A 25,145-nucleotide genomic window follows, 5' to 3' on the forward strand; every position below is an offset into this window, starting at 1 on the left:
GGGCTTTGTTCTGTACAGTCATTCAGAGACTCAGACTTCTCCTACCTTAGGTTCTGCCTTCTTCTAGGTTCTCGAAGTCCTCTCCATTCAGCTAATAGAGAAGAGAAAGAATCATGCCTGGGAGGTCTGTGTGAAGAAGACAGGCATACCACTTCCACTCACATTCTGCAGGCCAGTTCTCAGTCACATGTCCACATCCCAACAGCCCCAGCTGAGGTCCCCACCAACAGCAGTATCAAGCACCTAACATGTGTGTGAAGTTGTCTCCAGATGGTGTTAGCACTCATCTGTGAAACTTTCCCAATTGAGGCCCCGGACACTGAGGAACAGACATAAGCTGCTCCCCAACTCTGCCCTAAATGACTCCCTACAATTGCATAAGTCCTAGTCCCTTAATAAATTCCTTTTTCTACATTATTCATAGTGTTTCTGTTTGTATGATCCAACCCTGATCCATACTGTCTGTGGACTTTAACAGAGCATAATTGCCATTCTGAGTGGTACAAGTTGACCACCTTCAACTTTTAATAAACATTGAGCCCACATTTACTTCACTAGCAATTATTAATATCTTTTTAAAATGTCTCCCCCATATTCAGAAAGTTTTCATTTTGGATATTTGAAAGAAACACTTATCCCAACACCATTGTCTCTTTATCACTGGTGTTCATCTTTAAAATGTTTCCGTAAGTTCTGGATCTTTTAGGAAAACAAAGAAGTTGTGCTGTATATATAGACAATGGAATACTACTCAGCCATAAAGAAAAATAAAAGAATGCCACTTGCAGCAACATGGATGCACCTGGAGATCGTCATTCTAAGTGAAATAAGCCAGAAAGAGAAAGAAAAATATGATATGATATCACTCATATGTGGAATCAGACAAAAAAGATACAAATGAACTTATTTACAAAATAGAGACAGACTCACAGACAGAAAACAAACTTATAGTTACCAGGAAGGAAAGGGGGTGGGAAGGGATAAATTGGGAGTTTGAGATTTGCAGATACTCACTACTATATATAAAACAGATCAACAAGTTTCTTTTGAGTAGCACAGGGAACTATATCCAATATCTTGTAGTAACCTACAACGAAAAAGAATATGAAAATGAATATATGTATGTATACATATATGACTGAAACATTAGGCTGTACACCAAAAATTGATACAACATTGTAAACTGACTGTACTTCAATTGAAAAAAAACAAAACAAGACCCTGCTGACTTACTACTTAGACAAGTATTAGAACACACCCACAATAAAACCAAAGTATAGGGTAAACTATTTAGAAGCACTAACAAGTGAGTAATTCGAGGATAAAGATAAACTGATGATTCCTCTAAAGCACAGAGCAAAGTTCTTCCTAAAGAATGAGCCCTGCGCTGTGTGCTGTCTGCAGGGATGTGGGCGAGGCAGCAAATAGTGCCCTCAACTGTGGCTATTTTAGGAGGCCTGTTTATCAATGTTCATGATGGCATCCAGTGAACTAATGAGCTTATATTATAACATACTTATAAATAATTAACTGTATTTATTTGTTGCAGTTGCTACTTACCAGTTGCCAACCAGTACCTCAGTATTTCAATATTTCATCAGTTGTCACAACCATCAAACCTTCTTAGCAGCCCCAGTCAGCCTAGTGCCTGAGGCCCGTGGTGGGTGGAGGGCGGGGCAGACTGGTGATTTAGTTAGAGGTCTCTCCACCATTAAATTCTTCTTTCAGAATTCAAATTGTAGAAGCATTGTGTTTGTTCTTTTTAAATAGGGAAACCATTTCCCTGATGCAGGCAAATCCTATGTCTTCGCCTTGCGTACAACTGGTTTGTTCTAGGGCCCTTTCTTTCCCATCCAATGCTCCTTACTCAAGGACACCCACTATCTGCTTTTATTTCTCCTCCTTTGGCCTCCAGTTTCCCTGAATTTAATAAATAAGATGGACAAGTCAGCAGTTGTCAAACTTCAGTGTACACAAAATGCCGATTCCCAGGGGTCATCCCAGAGTTTCCAGTTTTGAAACAGGATTTTTTCCAGGTCACTTCAAGCCCCAACCTTCTCTGGCCCTAGGCTATCTCTCTGCTTTCCAGATCCAGATTCTTCAGCCCCACTCGGTAGGGCTGGATAGCCCAGAATATCCAGGCTCTGTCTGCAGATAAGGGAGGGTGAGTGAGGCTGCAGATCCAGCCCAGATCACACAGCCCCAGGTCCATCACCTCCAGTCTCAGCCAGAAACCAGAAGTTTCTTCAGGCACTGGGAAGCAGCCTCCATTTGTGGAGTTATGGCTATGTGCTAGACACGAAGCTACGTATCTTTTCATGTATCGCCTCACTGAATCCTGACAACAAATCCTGTGAGCCTGGGATCATGATTCATCCTGCTTCACAGAGAACACCAAGTATCGGTGAAGCCCCAGCAGGGAGTGTGGGCTAGAGCTGGGATTCCATTCACACCTGTCCTGAAGCCTGCTCTTTCCCTTCCTACACATCCAAGAGCAGGAGCTGGAATTCAGATTCAGAAGTGACCCAAAAATTCAGTCTAGCTCCCTATTGTCTCCTAGGAAGAGAAGACAAAGCATAGTGCTTCCCCCTCCATGGCCCGGCTCCCCCAGGCTTCCCCCTCCCCAGTACCCTACTGCACAGGCACCTCTCCACCAAGAGCCGAGATGCCCGCAATATCCAGAATAAGGGCCAGGCTCCCAGTCACGTTCCATGTTCTAGATGTGGGAGATCGTGGGAGCAGGTCTGCAGACTCTCCTCCCTCCCAACAGCTCTTATCTGCTCACCCATCTCCATCGGGTGCCAGCACTTCTGGACCAGATGACCATCCCCTCAACCACTCCAGCTCTCAGGCCCCCAACCCACTCTATACCTAGGAGCCCGAGTAATCCTTTAAAATGTGATTCAGGTTCGTGTTACCCACCTCCAGCCACAAAACAGTCTGATGGCACTGTAATAGGGCAGAACAAATCTGACTCTATGTAGGATCTGTTTCTTTTACTTTAACCTTTGTGTTCTATTGCTTTTGCGACAAATCCAGAATGTTGCCTATAGCCTGAGATGTACAAGATAGCCCATTCTCAAGGTTCTGACCTTTAAAGATATAACACTTTTCCATTTATATAGAGATAAAAGTTGCAGAACAGAGAATAGCATTTGTCTTGTTGGAGGTTTACAACATTGTGACCCGACATTGCGGACAGCTGCAAGAATAAAGGATTCCAACACCAAGAAGTTTGCAACAACCAACAACACCCCCTCCCCTTTCAGTATAAAAGAAGCCTAAATTCTAATGCAAGTAAGATGGTTCTTTGGGACATTAGTCCACTAGTCCACCAATCCACCATCTTCTCAGTCTATGGGCTTTCTGAATAAAGTCAATATACCTTGCCCCGACAACTCATCTCTCGATTTATTGGCCTGTCATGTAGCAAGCAGTATGAGCCTGGACGCAGTAACAGCTCTTAGGGTAAAATCCAAACTCCTGGCCACACTCTTCTCTCAGTGAACTCCCTTCTCTTCAGCCACAAAGTGTAGTAGGGAAGAACAAATCTGATTCCATATTAGATCTGTTCCTTTGGCTTTAGCCCTGTGCTCTGTTTCCTGGGCTTAGTGATGCTGGTTCTGCATTTTGTGTAAAAGAATGTTGCCTAAAGCCTGAAATATACAAAATAGCCTATTCTCAAGGCTCTAACCTTTAAGGGCATTAACAGTTTTCCATTCATATAAAGATAAAAAGTTGCAGAAATAAAAACAACATTTGTTTCATTGGAGGTTTACAGGGACACCATGACCTGGCCTACACGGACAGCTGCGAGAACAAAGGATTCTGATGCCAAGAAGTTTGTAAAAACCAATTACGCACCTTCCCCTTTTTAGTATAAAAGGAGCCTGAATTCTCACTTGGGGAAGATGGTTCTGCAGGACCTTAGTTTGCCATCTTCTCTACTAGCCAGCTTTCCGAATAGTCATTATTTCTTGCCCCAACACTTTGTCTCCCAATTTATTGGCCTGTTATGCGGTGAGCAGAACAAGTTCAGTAACAAAAGGTCTCCTCTAAGCTCATGTGAAGACTCGCTCTTCCTCACCTCAGGGTCTCTGCCTGTGCAGCCCCCCTGCCTAAGACACCCCTCCTCTTCTCTCACCCAGCTGACCACTTCCAGTTCTTCCTGTGCCATTTTCACGGAGGTGCTCCCCCACAGCTCCAATCTGGTACCGAATTCCACACCTCCTTGCTCAATCACAGCACTTTGTCATTTTCCTCACCGCATATTGGGAGAACAATGTGTAATTACATAATTATTAGTTTACTTTTTCTGTCTGTTGCTCTTGTATGACTGTGAACTCCAGAAGAGGGGTTTCCACGTTGGTCTTTATGATGGTTAATTTCGTGTGTCAACTTGGCTGGGCCATGGGGTGCCCAGAACATTTTTCTGGGTGTATCTGCGAGGATGCTTCTGGATGAGATTGGCATTTGACTCAGTGGACTCAGTAAAGCAGACTGCCCTCCCGGGCCTCATCCAGTCCACCAAGGCCTGAGTAGAACAAAAAGCTGAGGGAGAATTTGCTCTCTTTTCTGACTGTCTCCGAGCTGGGACATTGGTCTTCTTCTGCCTTCAGATTCAGACTAGGACTGGAATTTAAACCATCTACTCTCTTGGGTCCCCAGCTTGCTGATCTTGGGATTTCTCAGCCTCTATAATCATAGGAGTAGTATATGTATGTGTGTATGTATATGTATATGTATATGTATATGTATATGTATATGTATATGTATATGTATATGTATATATAGTCAAAAGCATTTACATATAATCTATTTCTCTTAAGGACCCTGACTAATACAGTCTGGTTCACATTTGTACCCCAGAGCTTCTTACTTACCATTAGTACTTTTAATCTAATAAATATGCATTCAAGGAATGAATGAATGATGCAAGTTAAAAGAAGACATAGTGAGGTGGGAAGCCCCATAAAAAAAACCTGCAGGACCCCCAGGCACAGCCACTACTCTTCTGCCAGCACTACCCGGTTCCCTGGCCCAGCGGCTTTGTCTCACCTTTTGCCTCTGAAATGGCTAACTTCTAGGAAAGTGAAACTAACCCCTATAATTCTATTGGTTCCCTGAGCTAACTCCTGATTGGTCCATTTGTAGTGCTTCATTTGCATGGAGCTCACTCCTGATTGGTTATTTCTCTCCCTCCTGATCGGTCCATTTCTACAAAGCTTGTTCCTAATTAGTCAACTGTTGTCATACCTTATTTGCATATGATGTTGCAAAGTGTAAACTGGAAGCCTATAGAAGTCTGTGTAAACCAACAGACAGGGTCCAGAGCTTGGAGTATTAACTCCTCTGGGCTCACTGGTGTAATAAACCTGAGTTCTCCAGCTCTCCCAGTGCTGCTTGGTCTTTTGCCTTGATCCAGGTTGCTGTCACAACTGAGCTGTAACACACTTTTCTGCAACAATAGGAAACACAGGAAAAAGGAGGTCCAGGATTATGGAGGTGGAGAGTGCTGAGCCTCCCCCATCCATCCCCTCACTGAGCAGATGGCCTGCTTCACAAAGACCAGAGGCCTGTGTGAGGGGAGGAAGTCTCTTGACTTAAATGCCTATCCCCAGTTTTTCCAGTGTTTGTCCTAACTTCCTTTCCCATCCCCTCAAAGGAGAAGGTGTCCCCATTTACCTTTTCCACATTGTTGCAACAACCTTTGCCCTCAGAATCTTCCTTCCACCTCTTCCTCTCTTCCTCCTCTGCACCAAGGGCCCCTTGATAACATCACTGTTTTCTAGAAGCATCTGAAGTCTGTGACCACTGTTCAGTAGCCCTCTTTTGTTGTCACTTGCCATTTTCTGGCTCTATCTCTGGCCCTTTTCTAAGCACTTGAGATGCATTGTTGCAGACCCACAGACAGAAAACAAACTTATGGTTACCAGAGGAGAAAGAGGGTGGGGAGAGGGATAAAATAGGAGTATGGGATTAACAGATATACATCATTATACACAAAATAAAGAACAAGGACCTACCATATAACTCAGGGAACTATATTTAACATCCTGCAATAAAATATAATGGAGAAGAATCTGAAATAAATATGTAACTCAATCACGTTGCTGTATACCTGAAACTAACACAATATTGTAAGTCAACTATACTTCAGTTTTTAAAAATGCATTGTTACATTTAATCCTCACAACCTTGGAAGGTAGGTTCTAGTCTTATCTCAGTTTTACAAATGAGGAAACCAGAGAGGTTAGGTGACTTGTACAAGGTCACACAGTGAGTGAAATGTTCCTCTACGATTGGAACAGAGGCCCCAGCTTTTCATCTCACCATCTCCTTGTGTGCCCCACCCTCTGCCCTTGCTGGAATATATACTTCAAGGAAGAGCCTTGCATTTTCTCTTCAAAGGACTCCAGAACCTTTGGGGCCCCGCTAAGACTCCTTCAAAGTGACCTGAGGGCGCCCTCTGCTGGCTCCTGCTTCTCATTGCACCTTCCATCTCTGAACTTACGTGGCCCTCATTAGCTGAGAATGGTTTGGCTGCCAGCCATGGAAACCAGCTCTGGCTAACTTAAGGGGAAAAGGGCACGAGGTAGGTGTGGTGAGCAGGTGATGAATGTTAGAAGGGTCATAGGGTAGCTCATGGATTCCAAGACAGGGTTGAACACCCAAGAAATTGCCACAGAAGGGCAGACCTAGCGCCCCCCACAGCAATAGATGGCAGGGCTTTCTCCCTAGAGCATTGCCATCAACGTGCTTCTGCTCCATTGACACTGAGGTTCCTGTGCCTCTCCATTCAAAATTCCAAATTCCCAGGAGATGACGCCTGATCAACACAACCTGAGACAAGTATTTGCCCAGGTAGAGACTGGGGCTGTGGGGCTACCATGGTAGCTCACAGCCTCTACTGCCAGGCTGACTCCTGTATGCCTCAATCTGTTCCTGTATTCCCACAGGTCCCAGGGAGTCTTAAGAGGCAGCCAGACATGTTAGGGTGTGTGTGTTTGGCCAAAAGACAGGGCCTGCCCTGGGCTCGGTGGCTGAGCCTCCCAGGGCCAGGGAGGAGGAAAAGATGTACCAGAGATGGGCAATGGCAGACAGGAGAAGCTGGCACCTGGATCAAGGGAGTTGATTCCTTTCACCTTCCCCCCATCCCTACCACAACCCTGAGCCCATCATTTCCATCACTTTTAATGACTGAAATGTAATTAAAGTGTCAGTTTCACATTTGACTCAAAGCTCTTTCCCAGCCCCCATTCCATGAAGGGCAAATTTAAGCCTCAAGTTGCTGGAGGCAGGAAGGGAACTCTTACACACTCACCCTCTTCCTCGTGATTTCTTCTCTGATATGAGTCTCAGGGAGGAGGGAGAAAGGGAAAAACAGGTTCCTCATGTGACTGCCCATGGTGAGCTGGGGCAAGCCTCTTCCTATGGGTCATAACCACTCTTCCCTGCACAAGTAACCACATAGCAGCTGCCATGCTTTCACTGTCTAGCCCCACGGGTGATGTTCCAAATATTTAACAACCATAATGACACCAGCACTCACCCATTAGAACAATCGCTGGCCAGTCCCTGAAGCAGAGTCCTGAAAGCTCCTTACTGTGCCAGGCCAGAAGTTGAGGGGCGGTGGTGGTTCCCCTTGGTGGTTCAAAAGTCCAGGGAGTCCTAGGGGTGGAGGCAGGGTAGCTGGGGTGACAGGTGGCATTCAGGGAAGTGGCTACTTGCCAAGTGATATGGAAATGTTTCAATATTTTAGCGACTGGTATGTTGTTCTGGCATGTTCTGGTTGAATTTCAGCCTTGCCACCACTAATACCATTCACTGTCTGTAGACTCAGAGCCAGCAATGAGATCCTTACAGGCCCTGCTGTTGAGAGACTTGATCGCAAACCATTCTCTTGGGTGTCAGTGGTCTCTTGAAACAGTCACCCTTTCCCCCGGCTGGCAGCATGCCAAGTTCCTCTGCAGTGGTTCCAGCAAGCTTACAGCTCCCAATCTTATGTAGTCTCTTTACCTCCAACTTCAAGTGCTACAGCTGGTGCTGGCCAATTGAATAAGCACATCTATACGTGCATATTTAAATTAAAATTAAGTAAAAATTTTAAGTTCAGTTCTTCATTTACACTAGCCACATTTCAAGTGCTCAGTAGTCACAAGTGACTAGTAGCTACTATATTGGATAGCATGGATATAGAACATTTCCATTGTCACAAAAAGTTCAATGGGTCAGCACTGGACTATAGGCTCTGTCTTCTGTAACTCTCAGGAATTGACCACTCCAGGGCACACGCTTTACTCTCTCGCCAACTGGCATCAACACTACAACTTCCTTCCCCAACGCTTTTTCCTATCTTGTCCTATCCCTGCCATTGCAGCACTGAGGCAGATAACATACCTGATGGGTCAGCTGAGATAGAACTGAGAAATAAGAGTCAGAATCACCTTCCTGAGGGTGATATTGTGGATTATAATAAGAAATATATGTATATGTATATGTATTTATATATGATTTTCATTTCTAGCACAATTTCCAAACTCTGAATTTCCTAAGTAGTGAGAGGAAGATGTCTTTTGTTATGTTAATGAAGTAACTTTTGGAATGTCTTCAGGTCACCTAAGGATGGGGACTGGTTGTCAGGGGAACCAACCCTGTGTTTGTAGGGTTGGAACTTTCTATCCCATCCCTTGACCTCTTGGATGGGGAGAGGGGGTGGAGGTTGAATTGATCACGCATTGCATAGTCAGTCATGCCTGTGTAATGAAGCCTCCATAAAAACCCGAAAAAAAGAGGGCTCAGAGAGCTTCCTTGTTGGTGAACACCTGGAAGAGGTGTTCTCTTGGAGAGTGATGCTCCTGGGACAGGGAAGTTCTGTGCCCTCCCACATACCTTGCCCTATGCATCTCTTCATCAAGCTATTCATCTGTATCCTTTATCATATCTTTTAATAAACTGGTACATGTAAGTAAGTCCCTGAGTTTTGTGTGCAGCTTTAGCAATTTAATTGATCACAAGGAGGGGGCCATGGGAACCCATGATTTGTAGCCAAGTCAGATAGAAATTGTGGGGGACCTGGGGACCATATACTTGTGATTGGCATCTGAAGTAGGATGGGAGCAGTTTGTAGGACTAAGCCCTTAACCTGTGGGAGCTTATAAGTTCTATCTCCAGGTAGATAGTGCCAGAATTGAGTTAAATTTTTAAGACACCCAGCTGGTATCACAGAGAATTGCTTTGGTGTGGGGATCAGAAGGGTCAAAAGTGAAGTGTTCTGTGTGAGTGTGGTAGTGATATGAGAGTAAAGGAAACACAAAGGAAAGAAAAACATAGGAGGTGGAAAATTGAGGATTTTTCTTTATACTGAGGCTACCCCAAAACTTCACGAGCTAATTTTGGGGTCTCCCTCCCAGAGCTATCAGGAAGGGAACTATTTGAATACACTCACAAGCAATGAGAGGAGAGCTTAGTTTGTTTCTCTTTACAATCATAGTGTCCTCTGGTCTCAGTCCTCTTTATAGAAATCTAGTGGGAGGGTAGAGACGTTCTTGGGCTAGTTCTGAATTTGGGCATCTCTCAGCAAACACTTCAGGAAGGTCGCTGAAACTACAATGTCCAGCCCTCTGAATTTACCAACCACTTATCTGCTTGCTCATAACTCTATTTTCATCCTATTATGCCCTCCTCTGTATAGCCAGGGGCTGGAAGTCTATAAACTACATTTCTCAGACTCCTTTATCAATTGGCTTTCTGTTAGGTTTTGCCAATCAGAGGCACTGGTCGGAGTTTGTAAGACAGAAAAGGAAAGCCTTTTTTCCTTTCTCCAGCAGTGGTAAGAGCAGCAAAAACAATGGGTGGGGGCAGGCTCTTGGGCCAAGCAGTAGTCTTTCAGAAGTGGGGGCAGTGGCCAGCACTCCAGCATGGCACTCTTGAACAGGAGCTCTGGAGAGCATCATCTTACCTAGTGCCCCTCAGTCCAGGGGTGGTAATGGCATCACCTAATTAGACATCTCTGGGTAACCTTACTGTCTGTGTTTTGTTCCTCTGGCCTTTCTAATACTGTTGTGTCCAATCTCTTATATTAAATTCACTCTGTGAAATACTAGAATCATTTCTGTTTTCCCCAGAATGTGAAAGGAAGTGATATGAGCCACTTCCAGCTTCCTCCACTCTCTCTTTCCCTTTTCGCTGGCTGGAGATCTTAGGGAATCATAGAATCCCAATGTAGAAGGAGCCTTGGTCCCAAATCCCTATACTAAGGAGAGCTACCCATCAACCTGACACCAACCCTAGGCTGTACATAAACAAGAAATAAATTTCTATTGCATTTGAGTTATGATAATGGTTGGATTTATTTGTTACAGCAGCTTAGCCTCTGCCCCAACAAATGGAGCACCTTAACAGTGATTTATATATTTATGTGAACATAGTGCTTACTTGGGCCAGGCACTCTGCTAAGCAATTTATCCTTGCTGACTCCTCACACAACGAGTAGTTCTTTTTATTATGCCCATTTACAGAGAGGTTAAGTAACTTGTCCAAAAGCTGTCTAATTTGAAAGTCTGTGCCCTTGAAAGTCTGTATATAGATAGCTATTTACCATTCATGTGTATGTGTGTATCTATATGTATATCATCTATTTTTTCCTCATTCGGTTTGTTCTCTGCTTGCCTCTCCTTTCTACCCTCTTCGTGCTGCCCTGACGTGTGACTTTGCATCAGTTGGGCTACTTTGCCCTCTGGCTTCTGGTTGTGTTTGGCCGATAGGAGACATGAGTAGGAAAATGGCACATAGGAATAGAAGCAGGTCGATGTATTTATTCCACCCACCCTCAGTCTCTCTCTACCAGGCCTGGTGTTAGCAGTGACTGTCTTCCTTTACTAAAGGCCACAGCTCCCATTGGAAGACTCTCCTACGGTAACAGCTCTGCCTGCTCCCTCTCTTGCCCTTTGGGACCTAGGAGTGGGAATGGCTCTCCACTGGTGCTAGTCCCAGGATGCTTGGGAATAATACCTTGTTGATTTCACAACCCTGCCCATATCTGTGTAAACAGTTCCCTATCTTCAGTTGTCTCTTTGAGTGCCATCTGTTTCCTGTCAGCCCTCTGATATTATAGCTTGTATGTGTTTTTATAGTTTAAGAACTTCCTCTTTCCTGGGTAGAGACACTCTCCTTCCCTGCTCTGGAGACACACACTCTGGAAGGAGTTGACTTTACTTCCCGGTTCTAGGAGTAGACAAGCGACCTTGTCCTGGCCAGTGAGAACAGGGCATCCCCCACGCCTCGTTTTCAGCAATTGATTCTGAGCTTCTGCGATCAGCCAGAAGGCCATGTGAGGATACAGTGAGAAGGTGGTTATCTGCAAGCCAGGAAGAGGCCTTTCACCAGGAATTGAACTGGCTAGCACCTTGATCTTGAACTTCTCAGCCTCTAGCACTTTGAGAAATAAATTTCTGTTTTTTAAGCCAAAACAAAGCAAAACCTCTAGCCTCCCCTCTTGACGAGCTGGTCCTCTTCCCCTATCGCCCGCCCACCTCAACTTTTGCTCGATTAGCAGAAGCCCCGCCTCTCCACTCCTTCAGCATCCCTACTTGGATTGGACGAATTCCCAGACTCTCCGCCCTACTTTTGACAGATGCCTAGAAGTCCCTCCCCCTCACGTGGCCTAGCCAGAGGCTATCTGCTCCCCTTTTGCCCCTAGTTTGGAATAAAGCGTTCCTTCTTGTCGCCTTGGGTCGGGAGCTTTCAGCTGCCAATGCAGCTGGGACAGTCGGGCTGGGCTTTGGGGAGACCCCCAAGTGCGGGGAGGCGGTGTTCCCAGAGCCTTGAAACCTTCCAGACCCGCTCAGTGTAAACCACCTCGGGCTTGTGTCAACATCCGAGGCCGGAGACTGGCGGCGGCTGGGGACAGGCCCGTCTACGGGACGGGAGGACCGGAGGGTGGGGAATGGAGGGGTCTGTGGGGTAGGCAGAGAGGTCCATCTAGGGGAGATTCCGGGAGGCCTCCTGGGACTCCGTGAGAAAAAAGGAAAGCCTGTCTGGGGAAGTATAGGAGTCAGAGGCTAAGCGGGCCCACCACTAGTGTGGGGCTAGGCGGAGGCTGGGTACTTCGCCATCCTCGCCCACTCATCCTGCTCTCAATTGTATGGCGTGAGAGGAGTGGGTGTGTTGAGGGGTGGTGATGGGAAGGCGTGGGTCGCTGACCACTCCATCTATTCCATTCCCCACTCAGTTCCTCGTCGTCCTCCTCCGGTTTTCGGTGGGATACGGAGGGCGGATACATCTTGTGACTCATACCCTTTTCCATCCCTACCCCCGCTGGGCCCAAGAAGGAAAAGCTTAGAGACTCGGCTATGGCTCTCTTGTTTCCATAGCAACAGTGTGGTTGTTTTTGCGAATCCACTTCAATCGTGGACCCTTTTAACTTCAGGCGATGGCCCGGGGTCTGAGCTTCAGGGCGGGATACAGATGAAGGTACAGCCCTCTCCCTTCCTCGTGGCTCCAGGAAGGTCAGTGTGGCGGGCAGGCGGGGCGCGCTCATGTAGCCGGGCCTCTCTGGCCACCCTGTCCCCACCTGAAACCCCGCCTGCCACTCCGCCTCAGCCGAGCCAATCAACGCCCAATCTGCCCGGGACGAGGCGGGGCTTATGCAAATCTTGTCGGCTCCGAGAGACACATAGTGATACAAGAGCTGGGAGGCGGCTCCGGCGCGGACCTTGGAGAACCTGGCGGCCGGCCCGCGAGCCAGTCTCGGTCCCCGCGGCCCGCCGAGGCTGAGAGCCATCCAGCGACCCGGCCAGCGGCCTCAGGTAAAGCGGGCAGGGCCGGGCGGAGGCCCTTGTCCCCTCCCCCTCCACTCTCCATTCCCATCCTGGTCTCCTGCCCTCCCGCCCTCTCTGGTTCATTTCCTTGACCCCTGGCTCCACCATAGGCGGCAGCATATGGAGGGCCAGCTCCTGGCTATGGGACCCCCACTCCAGTACAGGTCCCGGGAAGGAGGAACGGCTGTCTCCTTCCCCCAGAGCAACCACTGTTCTGACCCCCAAAACACACACACACACACACACACACACACACCCCTGGGGGTGTGGTGTTGCTGATGCTAGAGGAGGAACCCCTTACCCTCCCTCTTTCAGAGATGGATAGTCCACTCAGACCCATAGCAACCTCCCACCTCCACAATAGCCCAGCCCCGCCAGCAGCTCACTGCACTTGACATCGCAATGTCAGCCTCCACCTTCACAGAGAGCCCACTCCCACTTCACATTGTCCCCTCCAACTGTCCGCACCTCCACCTCTCAAGCTGACAGGTCACAGCACACCTGGGGGAGAGAAGAGGCTCCACCACCCAGTTCTCCTCATGACACTCTCAACAGGTCCTCCCATTCAAGGCCTCTTTCGCCTGGCTGGAGGATAAACCAGGGACACCACCCCCAAGCAGAGCACTTATACCTGTTGGTCACTGCTGCCTAAGTCCCAGCCTCCTCCATTTCCTCACCCCTAGCAGCCAAAGCACAAGTCTTCCCATCCTACCTCTCAAATATCTTTCTAACTTGTACCTTCTCTGGCCTTCTTGAGCCCAGTTGCTCCCTCTCTCCTATGTCCCTGGGGCTCCCCCAAGACCCTGCCAAAGCTCCATGTGGACTATATCGTTCCTGCCCTAATGCAGCGTGAACCTGGAAGGTAGAAGAGCTGGGTTCAAATCTTGCCTTTGCCTCAGTTGCTGTTTGACTTTGGCCAAGTCACTTCCCTCTCTGATCCTTCACGAAATGGGGGAAGCGGGGTGCAGGACAGAGAGTGGATTTGATTAGATGATCTTGGACAGCCTTCCAACATTGACACATGCTGGTTCTGTGGCTGATTATGAGAAAGCAGGACCCTTTCCCCCTTTCTCTGAATCATTAGGACATTTCAGAGAGGAGGCCTGGGGGGCTTTAGTCCTTACCAAAAGGACATTGCTTCTTACCCAGGCCTGGGTATGGGCCAGCCCCTCCTACACACTCTTGAGGCCCAGGTTCCTTCTCAGATGTTAGGAGCCTCTCCTAGACCACCAGCCCACATGGCATGGGCAGCTCCAAGGTGGAGGTGGCCAACAAGACCCACCCTTTATTCACCATCCCCTGCCTCTCGTTAATAAGAAGCAAGAGAAGACCTGGCTGTTGCTGCTATGGCTGCTGCTTGGAGAAGAGCAAAGGGAGGAGAGGAAAGAGGAAAATCTCCTGACCAGGGAGCTGTTGTCACCATGGCAACAGTCTCAGCACCAGCTCCTCTGAGGCTGGATGAGGGTGTGGGATTATTGCCTCCTTCAGTCCCTCCCACTCTCACTGCCACTTCCCCTTTTGGAGCCCACAACCCTGAGCCCAGCCTCTGAAAGAAGCCTCTGAGCCCAGGGGACAGCAGTGCCAGCTCCTTCACAGCTCCTCTCAGGAGGAGCCTGCCCATGTTCAGCAGAGCCACGGCTCCAACAGAACATGCCCCCAGTGGACTCTGGCCTTCGCATTCCTGCTGATGGATTCTACTGGACCTTGGGTGAACTCTTCCTTTCCCCAGGTCTGGGTTCCATTGTCTCTAAGTGGGTGCAATGGCAGGAGAACTCAGATAGGCAAAACCGCCTGACACCATTCCAAGGAGGAAGAAGGGGGTTCTGCCTCTCCCATGTAATCTGTGAAGGGACAATCACTGAACATCTCTGTCTTCTTTAGATCTCTGCAGGGTTCTGTGCTGCCACCAAGGGCAGAGCTGTGGGACAGCTACAAGAGGACAAATAGGAATATTGGGAGAAGCACTTTTCTCACTGTCTGAACTGCTCCCAAGCAGACTGGGTTATATCAGGAGGGGATAAGCTCTCTGCCAGGGAGCAAAAGACCTGGAGAACTTTCTCTGTTCAAGCAAGGGTTTAATGCAACGGTCTCTTCCAAATCAGGCTTCATTCTGGAATTCTAGAGCACTAGGTGAGAGTCAGAGAGTTCTGGAGTCTACATACAAGTGGGTCTCAACTCCATGGCCTCACAGGGTCTACCAAGTCCATGCTGCTGACTTTCCACTCTCCAGGTAGAGAGAGGCTGATCATAAGGAAGTGGGCTTCAGTTTGGCCTGAAGTCTGATTATAGCTGCCTCAGCCCAGAAGAGAAGAAAGAATGTTAGGGAAGATGAAAACAGCTAAGCAATAGGTGAGGTAGCTTCTGGCTGTAAGCAGACTAACCTGAAAGTATGTAGTTGTGAGGAGAGCAGTGGGATGTGAAGCTAGACAGGTGGGCACCTTGACACCGGATTCTAGAAGATTCTGGAGTTTGAGGGGGCCCATGGGTATGGCCGCCTCAAGCCTATATTGTACTACTGGGCAAAACCAGAAGAGACATTCCCTTGCAACAGAGGAATCAGAAGGAAAGGCTCTCCCGCAGAGGAAGTTGAGCCCACGGGCATGGTTTGGCAAGCAATGCCCCGGCTAGGTTTCAGCCCCTTTGACTGTGCCCCTGGCCCTGACTATGTGGGGAGAGAGGACCTAATGAAGGCTCCAGGAACACTTCAAAAGAAAGAACATTAGGATTTGTAGCAAGTTGGACTTTGGGAAAAGGGAGAGGGGAAAAACTCTAGGCAATTATGATCGCATTTCCCCCCTCCGATGATGGAGGGGAGTAAGGCGGTGGAGAGAGAAGGACCATCACAGGTTGAGGGTGAGTCTGGTTGTAGATGTGCTGAGTCAGAGGCGCTGGTGGGTCACCCCAAGGGGTGGATATTTCCTGGGTATCAGACACCATGGCCTGGAGCCAGCAAGATAGTCCCACTGAGGCCAAGAGGGATTGGAGCTATGATTTTCCTGGAAGGCAGATAGGAGTCTGTACTGGAAAGAGGACCCATGATTTGGAGAGGGCAGTCCAGGCAGGGGGCATGGATTCAGCCTGGGTGCTCATCTAGACCCTTCCATGGACGTGCTGTATAACTCTGAGCCAGTTTTCTCCTCTCTACGGGTTCCAGTTTTCACTAAAATAAGGGGGCAATCTTAAAAAGCACCACCAGCTTTGGCCTGCAGACCTAAGAGCAGTAGAAGGAATGGAAACAAATGAACGAGGGGGCATAGTCCTCAGTGGATCTAGGATCAAATGGGAACTGAGAACAGGTTTGGCCCCAGGAGACAGATAATGGGAAGGCAGCACAGGGTAGGGAGGAGAAAAGGGACAGAAGGTGAGAGCTACACAGACACACAGACAGCATCACACACACACACAGACGCATGCGCTCTGGCAGATTTGCAGTCTCATACACTGACGTGCTCCCACCTACACCCAGCCCCTTACGCAGATACTCAGACACATCCCACTGGAGACAGAGGGAACCGCTCTGCCTCCCCCATCAGACAGCTCCACCTCTGGGTTCTCCAGCTTCCTTAACCATACCCTGAACCTTCAGTGTGCTTTGGACTTGGGGAGGGGGCTTCTGAGGATGGAGCCTGCCTCCTTCTGCCCATGGCTGTTCCAGATGCATCCTTGACTCTGGCCCCAGGGCAGCTGTTTTGGACCCCACATTTCCAGGTTCTTGAAAATGGCACACCTCCCCCCTCCCTGGCATCTCCTGGGAGCTTGGAGAATTCATCATCCTCTGGGAGTGGTAGGTGGGGGAAGATGTTGCTGCCCCCACTGCTCCTTGATCTTTCCTATGGCCCAGAGATATCGTGTAACTCACTTGAGGTCACACAGCAAGGGAGGGGGCATGGAACTGACCAATCTTAGATCTGGTTGTCTAGGGCACTCCCAGCAGTAAATATTAGAAGCTACATGGGCATGTGGTGGGCTGTGGAAATGGAATTCCTTCTGCCAGCCTGAGAGCTTCCTTTTCCAGAGTATTTTCATGACAGGCTACCCTACAGTCAGAGTCTGGCACCCTCACAAAGAGACTCCAGGCAGGTCAAATTCGCCTCCCAGGTCATGTCTTGGGAAACTTAGGCTTTAGAGGGAAATTTACCATTCATTTAGGTTTAAATATGAGAACATAGATTTTGATATGAAAGCATCAACAGAAAAAATTTTTTTAAGTATCCAACTGTACAATGTACTTCTCATGCCAACAGTGTGATTTGATATCTCTTCTTAGTAGGAAAGAGTTTAGCATGGTCCTGTATTTTTATAATTTTGTCATTTTAGTAGACTTCTGTTACCCCCTATTTTGGGTGGAGATTGTCTTCCCCTTGCTCTTTAAGGCACTCTTGTACAGAGGAGAGAGCAGAGGAGGGACAAGGAAATTAATCTCATTTGTAACATGCCCCTGATGTGCTCTTTTTTACGCTTCAAAAGAAGCGTTGTGTTAAGATGAGGAAACCAAAACTCAAAACTGCGTGGTGAATCCCTGTCACACACTGCAGAGAAACAAAGTGGCTATTCTCATACAGAAATGTCTGACCCTCAAGTTAAAGCCTTTGGGATTTCACAAGTTTGCTCAAATCCTGATTCTACTGTTTCAGTAGCTTTGTAATGTATGAAATGGACATTCCTCCCGTGGAGGTCAGATAAAAAGTCCACCCAGTCTTTGGGGCCCACTGGAGCCTCACTCCAGCCAGGCTTCCTGGGGAGCGAGCGCCTGTACCTCCCTCTGCAGAAACTTCCTCTGGCACAGGCTTACTTGAGGGGCTCATGTTCCAGCTGGGGACAGACTCTTCATTCTCCCAAACTTGCTTCTCAGCAACACCACCTCTATCCATTCAGCCCCAAATCTAAGCAATTACATCAACTCCTCTGTCCCTCTCACTCCCGCATCCAGTTACCAAGTCCTGTCAATGCACCCTCATAGCATCTCTCAGTCCGTCCACAACCCCTACCCTAGTGTCATCATCTCTCACCTGAACTGTGCAGCAGGACCTTCTCTGCTCTCCCTTCTTCCCCCAACCCAGGTCATCTTGCACACTGTAGCCAAAGAAAAATCCTGAAACACATTCTCTCTCCCCAGCACCTAGCTCAGGACCTACCATAGCATAAACAATCTATAAGTGTTTGTGGAATGAATACAATCTTCCTAGCCCTTGCTTTAAGACCCCAGGAGCTTCTGTCCCCCATGGGTAAAGGCCAAACTCCATGGCATGGATTGAAAGCCCTTTACAATTAGCCGTCTACCTCTTTGACCCAGTTATGAGTTAGTGGAGGTTGGCTCATGCCTACTTCATCCCCGTCACTGGCACAGGGCCTAGCACACAGCCTCAGTACATGCTTGGGGAATGAGTGGACTAATGAAAAGCAGAATGCAATCAGGGTCATCAGTGCTACCAGCTAGGCTTTCTATTTGCACAGAGGAACGAGGGAAAGAAGCTTCTTGCTGGGATTCTTGAAGAAGAACTAGGGAGACAGTGCTGGGGAACTCCTGGTAGGAGAGGATCCTGCAGAGGCAGGTAGGGGCTGAGGGCAGAAAGCTCTGAATAGCAAGGAGAGGATTAAGACTATCGTCTATGGGTATAGGGAGCTATGCAAGGTGGGAAGAAGAGAGGAGAAGATGAAGATTGTGGCATGCAGACTCGTCAGTGAGGAGGAGAGCTGACACCTGCGAGGCTAGAGATCCTGGTTGCCAGGGCAGGATGTCTGCTGTAAGGAGGAGGGAGGGGCCTTCTGGGGAGAGAGGAGGCCCTATTATGGGGGAGTGTAATGAAGAGAAGGGCTCCATTTTGTGTGTCGAGGGTAAAGAAGGGCAGGGAGGGAAGGAGGAGCTCCTATGGGAAGGGTTGAAAGGACAGAGCTCAGCTGTAGGAGGTGGGGATTTTGGGGGGTGGTGGGAGTGACAGGAGCGGGACCCACCCTGCTGTGGAAGGAGGGGTCCTGGCTGTGGGAATGTAGAGTTTGTTATGAGAGGGGGTTGTTGTGGAGAAAAGGACTCTTGTCCTACAGAGCCCTAGGGGAAAGCTGCTGAGATGAGGGCCTTGCCTTGTCCCCCAGGCCCTGCCATGGGGAAGACCAACAGCAAGCTGGCCCCAGAGGTGCTGGAAGACCTGGTTCAGAACACTGAGTTCAGCGAGCAGGAGCTGAAGCAGTGGTACAAGGGCTTCCTGAAGGATTGCCCCAGCGGCATCCTCAACCTGGAGGAGTTCCAGCAGCTCTACATCAAGGTGGGCGGGGCCAGGCACTCCAGGGGGCGGGCCAGACAGGCGGGGGCGTGGCCAGGCACCTTGGGAGCGGGTCGGCCGGGCGGGGCCGGGGGCGGGCCGGGAGCGCAAGGCTGTCGCTGAGCCCCAACCGTCCGCGTCCCCGCCTCAGTTCTTCCCCTACGGCGACGCCTCCAAGTTTGCGCAGCACGCTTTCCGCACCTTCGACAAGAACGGCGACGGCACCATCGACTTCCGGGAGTTCATCTGCGCCCTTTCGGTCACCTCCCGCGGCAGCTTCGAGCAGAAACTCAACTGGGCCTTTGAGATGTACGACCTGGACGGCGACGGGCGCATCACGCGCCTGGAGATGCTGGAGATCATTGAGGTGCGCTGGGGCGGATCCGAGAGGCCGGGGTGTGCCGCGGAGACGCGCTCCCTGTCTTCACTGCTTGCCGAGCCCTTCTCTGGGCCACCCTCCTCTCGGGCCTCAAGAGTCTCCTCTCTGCACCCCACCGCTGTCCCCATCCCGCCTCCCAGGATCCAGTGGCCAACTAGCATTGTTTGAGCACTCAAGTGAAAGACAGGTCTTGTGCCAGGGGGTCTTTAAGGGGTAGGGATTGTTAGAAACCCCATTTTACAGATGAGGAAACTTTATCAAGTGGAAATTCATGATTCTAATCCAAAGAGTCTGACTCCAGAGTCTAAGTTCTTAACTCATTATTCTTTCAACGAATATATATTGAGTGCCTACCACGTGCCAGGCACCGTTCAAAGTTCTTGCTTTCATGGGATGGTCTTTCCAGTGACAAAATTTAACAACAAAACCTATGCTATGTCAGGCAGTAAATGTTATGAAGAAGATAAGCAAAGCATAGTTAAGGGGAGAGAGTGATGGAGGAAAAGCAATTTTACAGAAGGTGAAATGTGAACAGTAGCCTGGATAAGGTGACCGAGCTAATGGCGTAGGTGTCTGGGGGAAGAGTGATCCATGCGTGGAGAACGACATACGCAAGACTCCAGGTGAGACTGTGTTTCCAGTGCTCAAGGAGTGGCCAGGAGACCAGGATGGTAGGAGAGACGTGAGCAAGGGGAGAGTGGTAGGACACGGGTCAGATCGGTAGCTGGGAGCCCCATCACTGAGCATCATAGTCTGGGACAGAGACTTGACTTTCTTCTGAGTGAGATGGGAGGCCCTTAAGGGCTCTCTCTATTCTCTGTGTGGAGAGTAGAAAGGGGGTGGGAGGGCAACAGAAGCAGAGAGACCATTTCGGAGACTTCCACAGTGGTCCAGTCAGGAGTGGATGGAAGTGACCACCATGGAGGAGCAGTGGAGGTGGTTGAAAGTGGCTGGATATTGGGCTTATTGCAAAATCAAGGTTGACAAGATTTGCTGAAAGATTGGATATGAGTGTGAGAAAAGGAGGGTCAAGAATGGCATCAAGGTTTTTGGTCTAAACATCCAGAAGAATGAATTTACTATTAACTGGGACATAGCATGCTGGGGCAGGAGCGGGTTGGAGGTGAACAGTTGGCTATTAGACTTGTTTAGTGTGAGATGCTCATTAAACATCCAGTCTTAATGACTCTACATCACCTTCCAGTATCCTCACCATCTCCCAGTGTTCTCCCTACCCACCCTGATACCCCCAATCCTCCCTTCTCATAGTGAGTGTTCACACCTCCCTCCTGGCCCCACCAGGCTATCTACAAGATGGTGGGCACCGTGATCATGATGCGCATGAACCAGGATGGGCTCACGCCCCAGCAGCGTGTAGACAAGATCTTCAAGAAGATGGACCAGGATAAGGACGACCAGATTACACTGGAGGAGTTCAAGGAGGCGGCAAAGAGTGACCCGTCTATTGTGCTGCTGCTGCAGTGTGACATGCAGAAGTAGAGGCTGGTGAGGGGCAGGGTCCCTGGCCAGGAGGGTCATGGCCACCTCCCAACCCAATGACCTCTCTGGCTGGCCCTTCCCCAGGGGAAGGGGAACTCCAGCCTCATTCTCTGGCCCACCTACCCCTCTGCCCAAGCCCTTGCTCTCCTCAGTCAAGATCCTTGAGTGACCACCTCACCCTGGGAAAGAGATAGATCCTCAGGTATCCTACGGTCTAGCCCCAGCCCCTTGGCCCAGAACCAACATCTGCTAGGCATAGGGGAGTTGGCCTTTGCCCCAAGATGCAGGATGAAGGAGGGGGCTGGCTGGGTTCTGCTTTGAAATTCTGCTCTTCCTGGGATTGTACTTTGTAGGATATGGTCCCACAGACCCCAGTAAAAGGGCCAAATTGGGTCTGTCCTTTGCTGAGGACCCAGATCCCTTAAAGTGGTCTCTGCCCTGCTCCAATGACTCTTCCTGGCCCCTCTGGCCCCAGCCTTTGGAGTGTTCATTCAGTCCTTTCTTCAGCTAACGTTTATTGAGCACTTGTCCAATGCCAGGAACCTCTGGGTACTTAGGATATGGTAGCTTACAAGACACATTCCGAGCCCTCTGGTGAGGCAAACTTCTAGTGATCAGGGTCTCAGACAGGGATATCGAGCACAGATGAGCAGAGGGTGCAGTAAGGCTGGTTAGTTTGAAAGGAACTATTAAATCTTTCCACTCAGCTCCAAGCAGAGCTGCAGAAGGATGAAATGAAAAGTGTTTGGAAGTCTAGAAACTATGTCAGTGGAAATTTTAAGAAAAATGGAAATTTACATAATACTTATTTTTTTAGTACCCTTTAAAAGAGCTAAAACCATTTAGTTAGTTGAGGATATTAAAGTATACTTTATATTATTTGGTTTCTTGGAAAATGATTACATGAATATAGAAAATGCTAATTTTCAGGGTGGAAGAGAGAGCTGAGAAAAAAGAGAAAATACCACGCAACTTTCCAGATGATGCTTTTTCTTATCAGGCTAAGTCCTGAGCTTTCACCGTCAGCAGCTTCTGCTGCTTCCTTTTTCATGATCTTTTTCAATTCAGCGAGCAGCTCCCTACTGTGCATTTATTCCAGTTGGGTGCTGACTTCAGAAACAGAAAACACAAGGCTTGCAGAGAGTGAGACAAGTGTAGTTCCCACATCTTGGTAGTTCCGGTCTAGTTTTAGGACGGGCTTGTTCATTCACTGCTACAGAAGCAGAAGGAGCTAGAAGAAGAGGACCAGCTGGCCACTGTTTAGGCTGCCAGGCTGCATTTATGGACCAAATGCTTAAAAATGTGTTGGGCATGCTCCTTTTGAAAGGCTTTTTCTAACCCCAAATCCTAAATCTGCCAGGTAATTCATCATCTTCCAAGTGCACTGGCTTTGCTTTCCAATGTCTGCTTTCCAATTTTGGATCCATGAGCTATACAGCTGCATGCTTTGGCTGCCAGAAAATTAATCTTGCTTCTTCATCAAGCCTTTCACTTTATTTTCTCTTGTACTTGTAATCAGAAACTAGCTTTGATGTGCTATGATAGTGGATTTCCTCTGGAACTGCTGGTGAAAAGAGTCTAGTACACAGGTGCTGTCAGCCCAGGGTGGGAGCAGGGAATGATTGCTGAGTCCAGGGGTGCGGGATGGTATCTGCAGGAAAGAGATGCAACGTACCTCTTACCCCTGAGTGCTCACCTGTCCTCCCTCTCTGCAGGTGGAAACTCTTTGGGATGCTGACCTTTGGTCTCAAACTCCTTTGGATCTTCCTTCTTGCTGCCCTTGGAGGTAGCAAGCTCACTGGGTTGCCACCCTCTTCTATCCTTCTGCCTGTGACCAGCCACATGGTAAGGCTGGGGAATTCACATCCTTAGGCAGTAACTGAGTTTTTATCCAGTAATGTCAAGGGATTGTCCATTGCTCTGAGGAGCTGGCCATCAGGTGTGCTTTGTGCTGCCAGTCAGCACTAGAGATACATAGAGGTCCAACAGTCTGGCTCAGCTGAGACTTCCAGTGAGAGGCTTTTTACAAAGTGGGGCTCCTATCCCCTAAACGTTGAATCTGACCTAACTCACAATCACACAGAACTTCATGGCTTTCAAAGGCTTGCCATCGACCCCATCTCATTCTGCCCTTACAGTAGGGAAACAGGGGTTTTTCATTCCATTTCTCCAGACTTGGAAACTGAGGCACAGAGTGGGGAGTGCCTTGTGCAAGATCACTCACACAGTTGGGAGATAGCAGTGCCAAGACTTGAACCCAAGGCTCCACGAGCCTTTCTTCCTTCAGGGTCTCTTCCCTGTTCATTTCTCTGACTCTGAGTTGTACAGAAGTTGACTGTTGGGGCAAGCTAAGTTGGTTTTGGTCTTTTGCTTCTGCTAAGAAGTTTCTGAGGCTGTGGTCTTCCAAAAAGAAGAGCTTGGTTGAAGTCCCCACATTTTCAATCATCTCATTTTCTATTTCTGGGCAGCTCTGCTAACAGGTCAGTGCTGTCCTAGGAGGCCTCTGACTCAACCCTGGAAGCATCTTGCACTGTCTTTACCACCATCTTCGTCCCTGAGAAAACTGTTTTGGTTTTTCCTAGCTGGTGGGCAAGTCCCAGTCCTACCCATGAGGGCATGTTTGATCATTCCAAGCTTCTGGACACATACCCATGGGTGATATTTCCTGTTCAGGCCAAAGCTTCTCAGACATCCCAGCAGCATGAATATATTATACCAGGCCAGGAACTGGGACCACCATCTTGCTGATGGGAGGAGCCACAGGCAGGCCAGGGCTTGCTCCCACGTGCTTCTGGATGCCCCAGGTACTGCGTGCTTGGGAGCTCTTGTGGTAGAGCACCGGCCCTGCCTTGAGAGGAGAGGTAAGCCTCCCATCCCTGCCCCAGCTGAGAGACTTGCCACAGAGCACAGGGTTAGCAGAGACTGAAGTATGACCCGCACAGACACAAAAATATACAGACAGTTCAAACGTTGATATATCTAAACTCTCCACTGAAATTTTGTATCTTCTTGCAGCAACTCTGTGAATTGCAAAGTCCCCAGATCTGCCTTCTGACTGTATTCTGTCCTCATTCATCCTTTTGGGCTAATTGATGAGCCCTTTATTTCTTATCTCTAAAAATCATCAGCAAAGGCGACTTCAGATGCCCATGCCCACTCTAGTCTTTTGAGCTGTAGTCAGGATTATATGACTTACTTTAAAATCAAAAGTTAAGCAAAAGGAACCATAAGCATCCATAAGCAAAAGGCACTGAATCTTTTCCTGACAATGTCAGAGTCCCTAGAGTTAGAAATTCATCCTGCTGTGGAGAGACAGAAGGAGGGGAGGGGAGAGAAGGGAAAGAGAATAAGAGAAGAAGCTGGGCAGGGTAGTAAGCTGACACTGTATTTTCACTCAAAAGTGTATTAAAGCAACAAATATTTCCTGAAGATCCACCTGGGGTGAGGATTTGTGCTGACTTTAGAGATCACCATAGGGGCAAGAATACAGTTCTTACATATTTTATTCATCAGTTTAGAAAAAAAGAAATTCAAATCTTGCAGTTGAAAAGTCTCAGAAAAATATGGGATTTTCTTCCTGACATTTTCAGGATTTTCTTTTACCTTCACCAGAGTGTGGGGGCAGGACTGGGCCTCCCAGGGTGTACGGCCCTTCCTGCCTGGTGGAGGCTGCAGGAGCGTGGAGGCCTGGAGAAGAAGGGGGGTTGGGTCGCAGAGGGGACCTCCCAACTCATTCTCCTGAGTAGCTGCTTGTTCCCTTCCGCTCCTGGCTGTGCCTGCAGTGACTGTCCACGCTGTTCGACCCCGTGCTGTGTCGTGTGTTTTTTTCCACTGACAGTGAATAAAAGGTGTGACCGTGCTGGGGGGCTCCTTCTCTTCCCTCATCTGAGACAGGGTGGGTAAGGGGAAAGGGGGAGAAGAAGTCTGGGGGAGCTCACACAGTGGGGGAACTTCAGCCACCTCCTTGGGGCTGAGGTCCTTGTTCGGGGTTACATGAAATACAGACTGCTCGAGCTAGTTCAAAGAAAGGGGTGAGCAGATTACAAGGGACCCTGAAGATGGAAATTCAAGAACGGCTGGGCCTCAAGAGAACAGGAACCGTCCACAGGGCCTCTGCCCTTTCATCTCTGGGCCTCGCTGGCTCTCATCCCTTTGGCAAAATTCGCATCTGTGCTCTCTTCCTTTGTT

The 25,145-nt window shown here is 48.7% G+C and overlaps 1 protein-coding gene and 1 long non-coding RNA gene across 4 annotated transcripts in view; both read left to right on the top strand.

Annotated features, from left to right (window-relative positions):
• Positions 1–417, top strand: part of LOC140700933 (uncharacterized) — an 8,131-nt gene extending 7,714 nt beyond the window's left edge. The window contains exon 4 of the long non-coding RNA XR_012079689.1: positions 68–417. This is a non-coding gene — a long non-coding RNA (uncharacterized lncRNA). The remainder of the gene's footprint in view (positions 1–67) is intronic.
• A 12,014-nt stretch (positions 418–12,431) lies between these two features.
• HPCAL4 (hippocalcin like 4) lies at positions 12,432–24,816 on the top strand. Of its 3 annotated transcripts, XM_072974699.1 has the most exons (5): positions 12,432–12,474; positions 12,604–12,809; positions 18,912–19,081; positions 19,230–19,445; positions 20,760–24,816. In XM_072974699.1, the coding sequence occupies exons 3-5, from the start codon at positions 18,920–18,922 to the stop codon at positions 20,955–20,957; spliced, it is 576 nt and encodes a 191-aa protein (XP_072830800.1). In that variant the 5' UTR covers positions 12,432–12,474; positions 12,604–12,809; positions 18,912–18,919; the 3' UTR covers positions 20,958–24,816. The 3 variants fall into 3 exon arrangements, with proteins under 3 accessions (XP_072830800.1, XP_072830801.1, XP_072830802.1); XM_072974700.1 differs by lacking the exons at positions 12,432–12,474; positions 12,604–12,809 and adding an exon at positions 15,029–15,170; XM_072974701.1 differs by lacking the exons at positions 12,432–12,474; positions 12,604–12,809 and adding an exon at positions 18,289–18,373.
• The last annotated feature ends 329 nt before the right edge of the window (positions 24,817–25,145 follow it).

Source organism: Vicugna pacos, chromosome 13, assembly GCF_048564905.1.
Source record: "Vicugna pacos chromosome 13, VicPac4, whole genome shotgun sequence".
In the NCBI taxonomy this organism is placed as follows: domain Eukaryota; kingdom Metazoa; phylum Chordata; class Mammalia; order Artiodactyla; family Camelidae; genus Vicugna; species Vicugna pacos.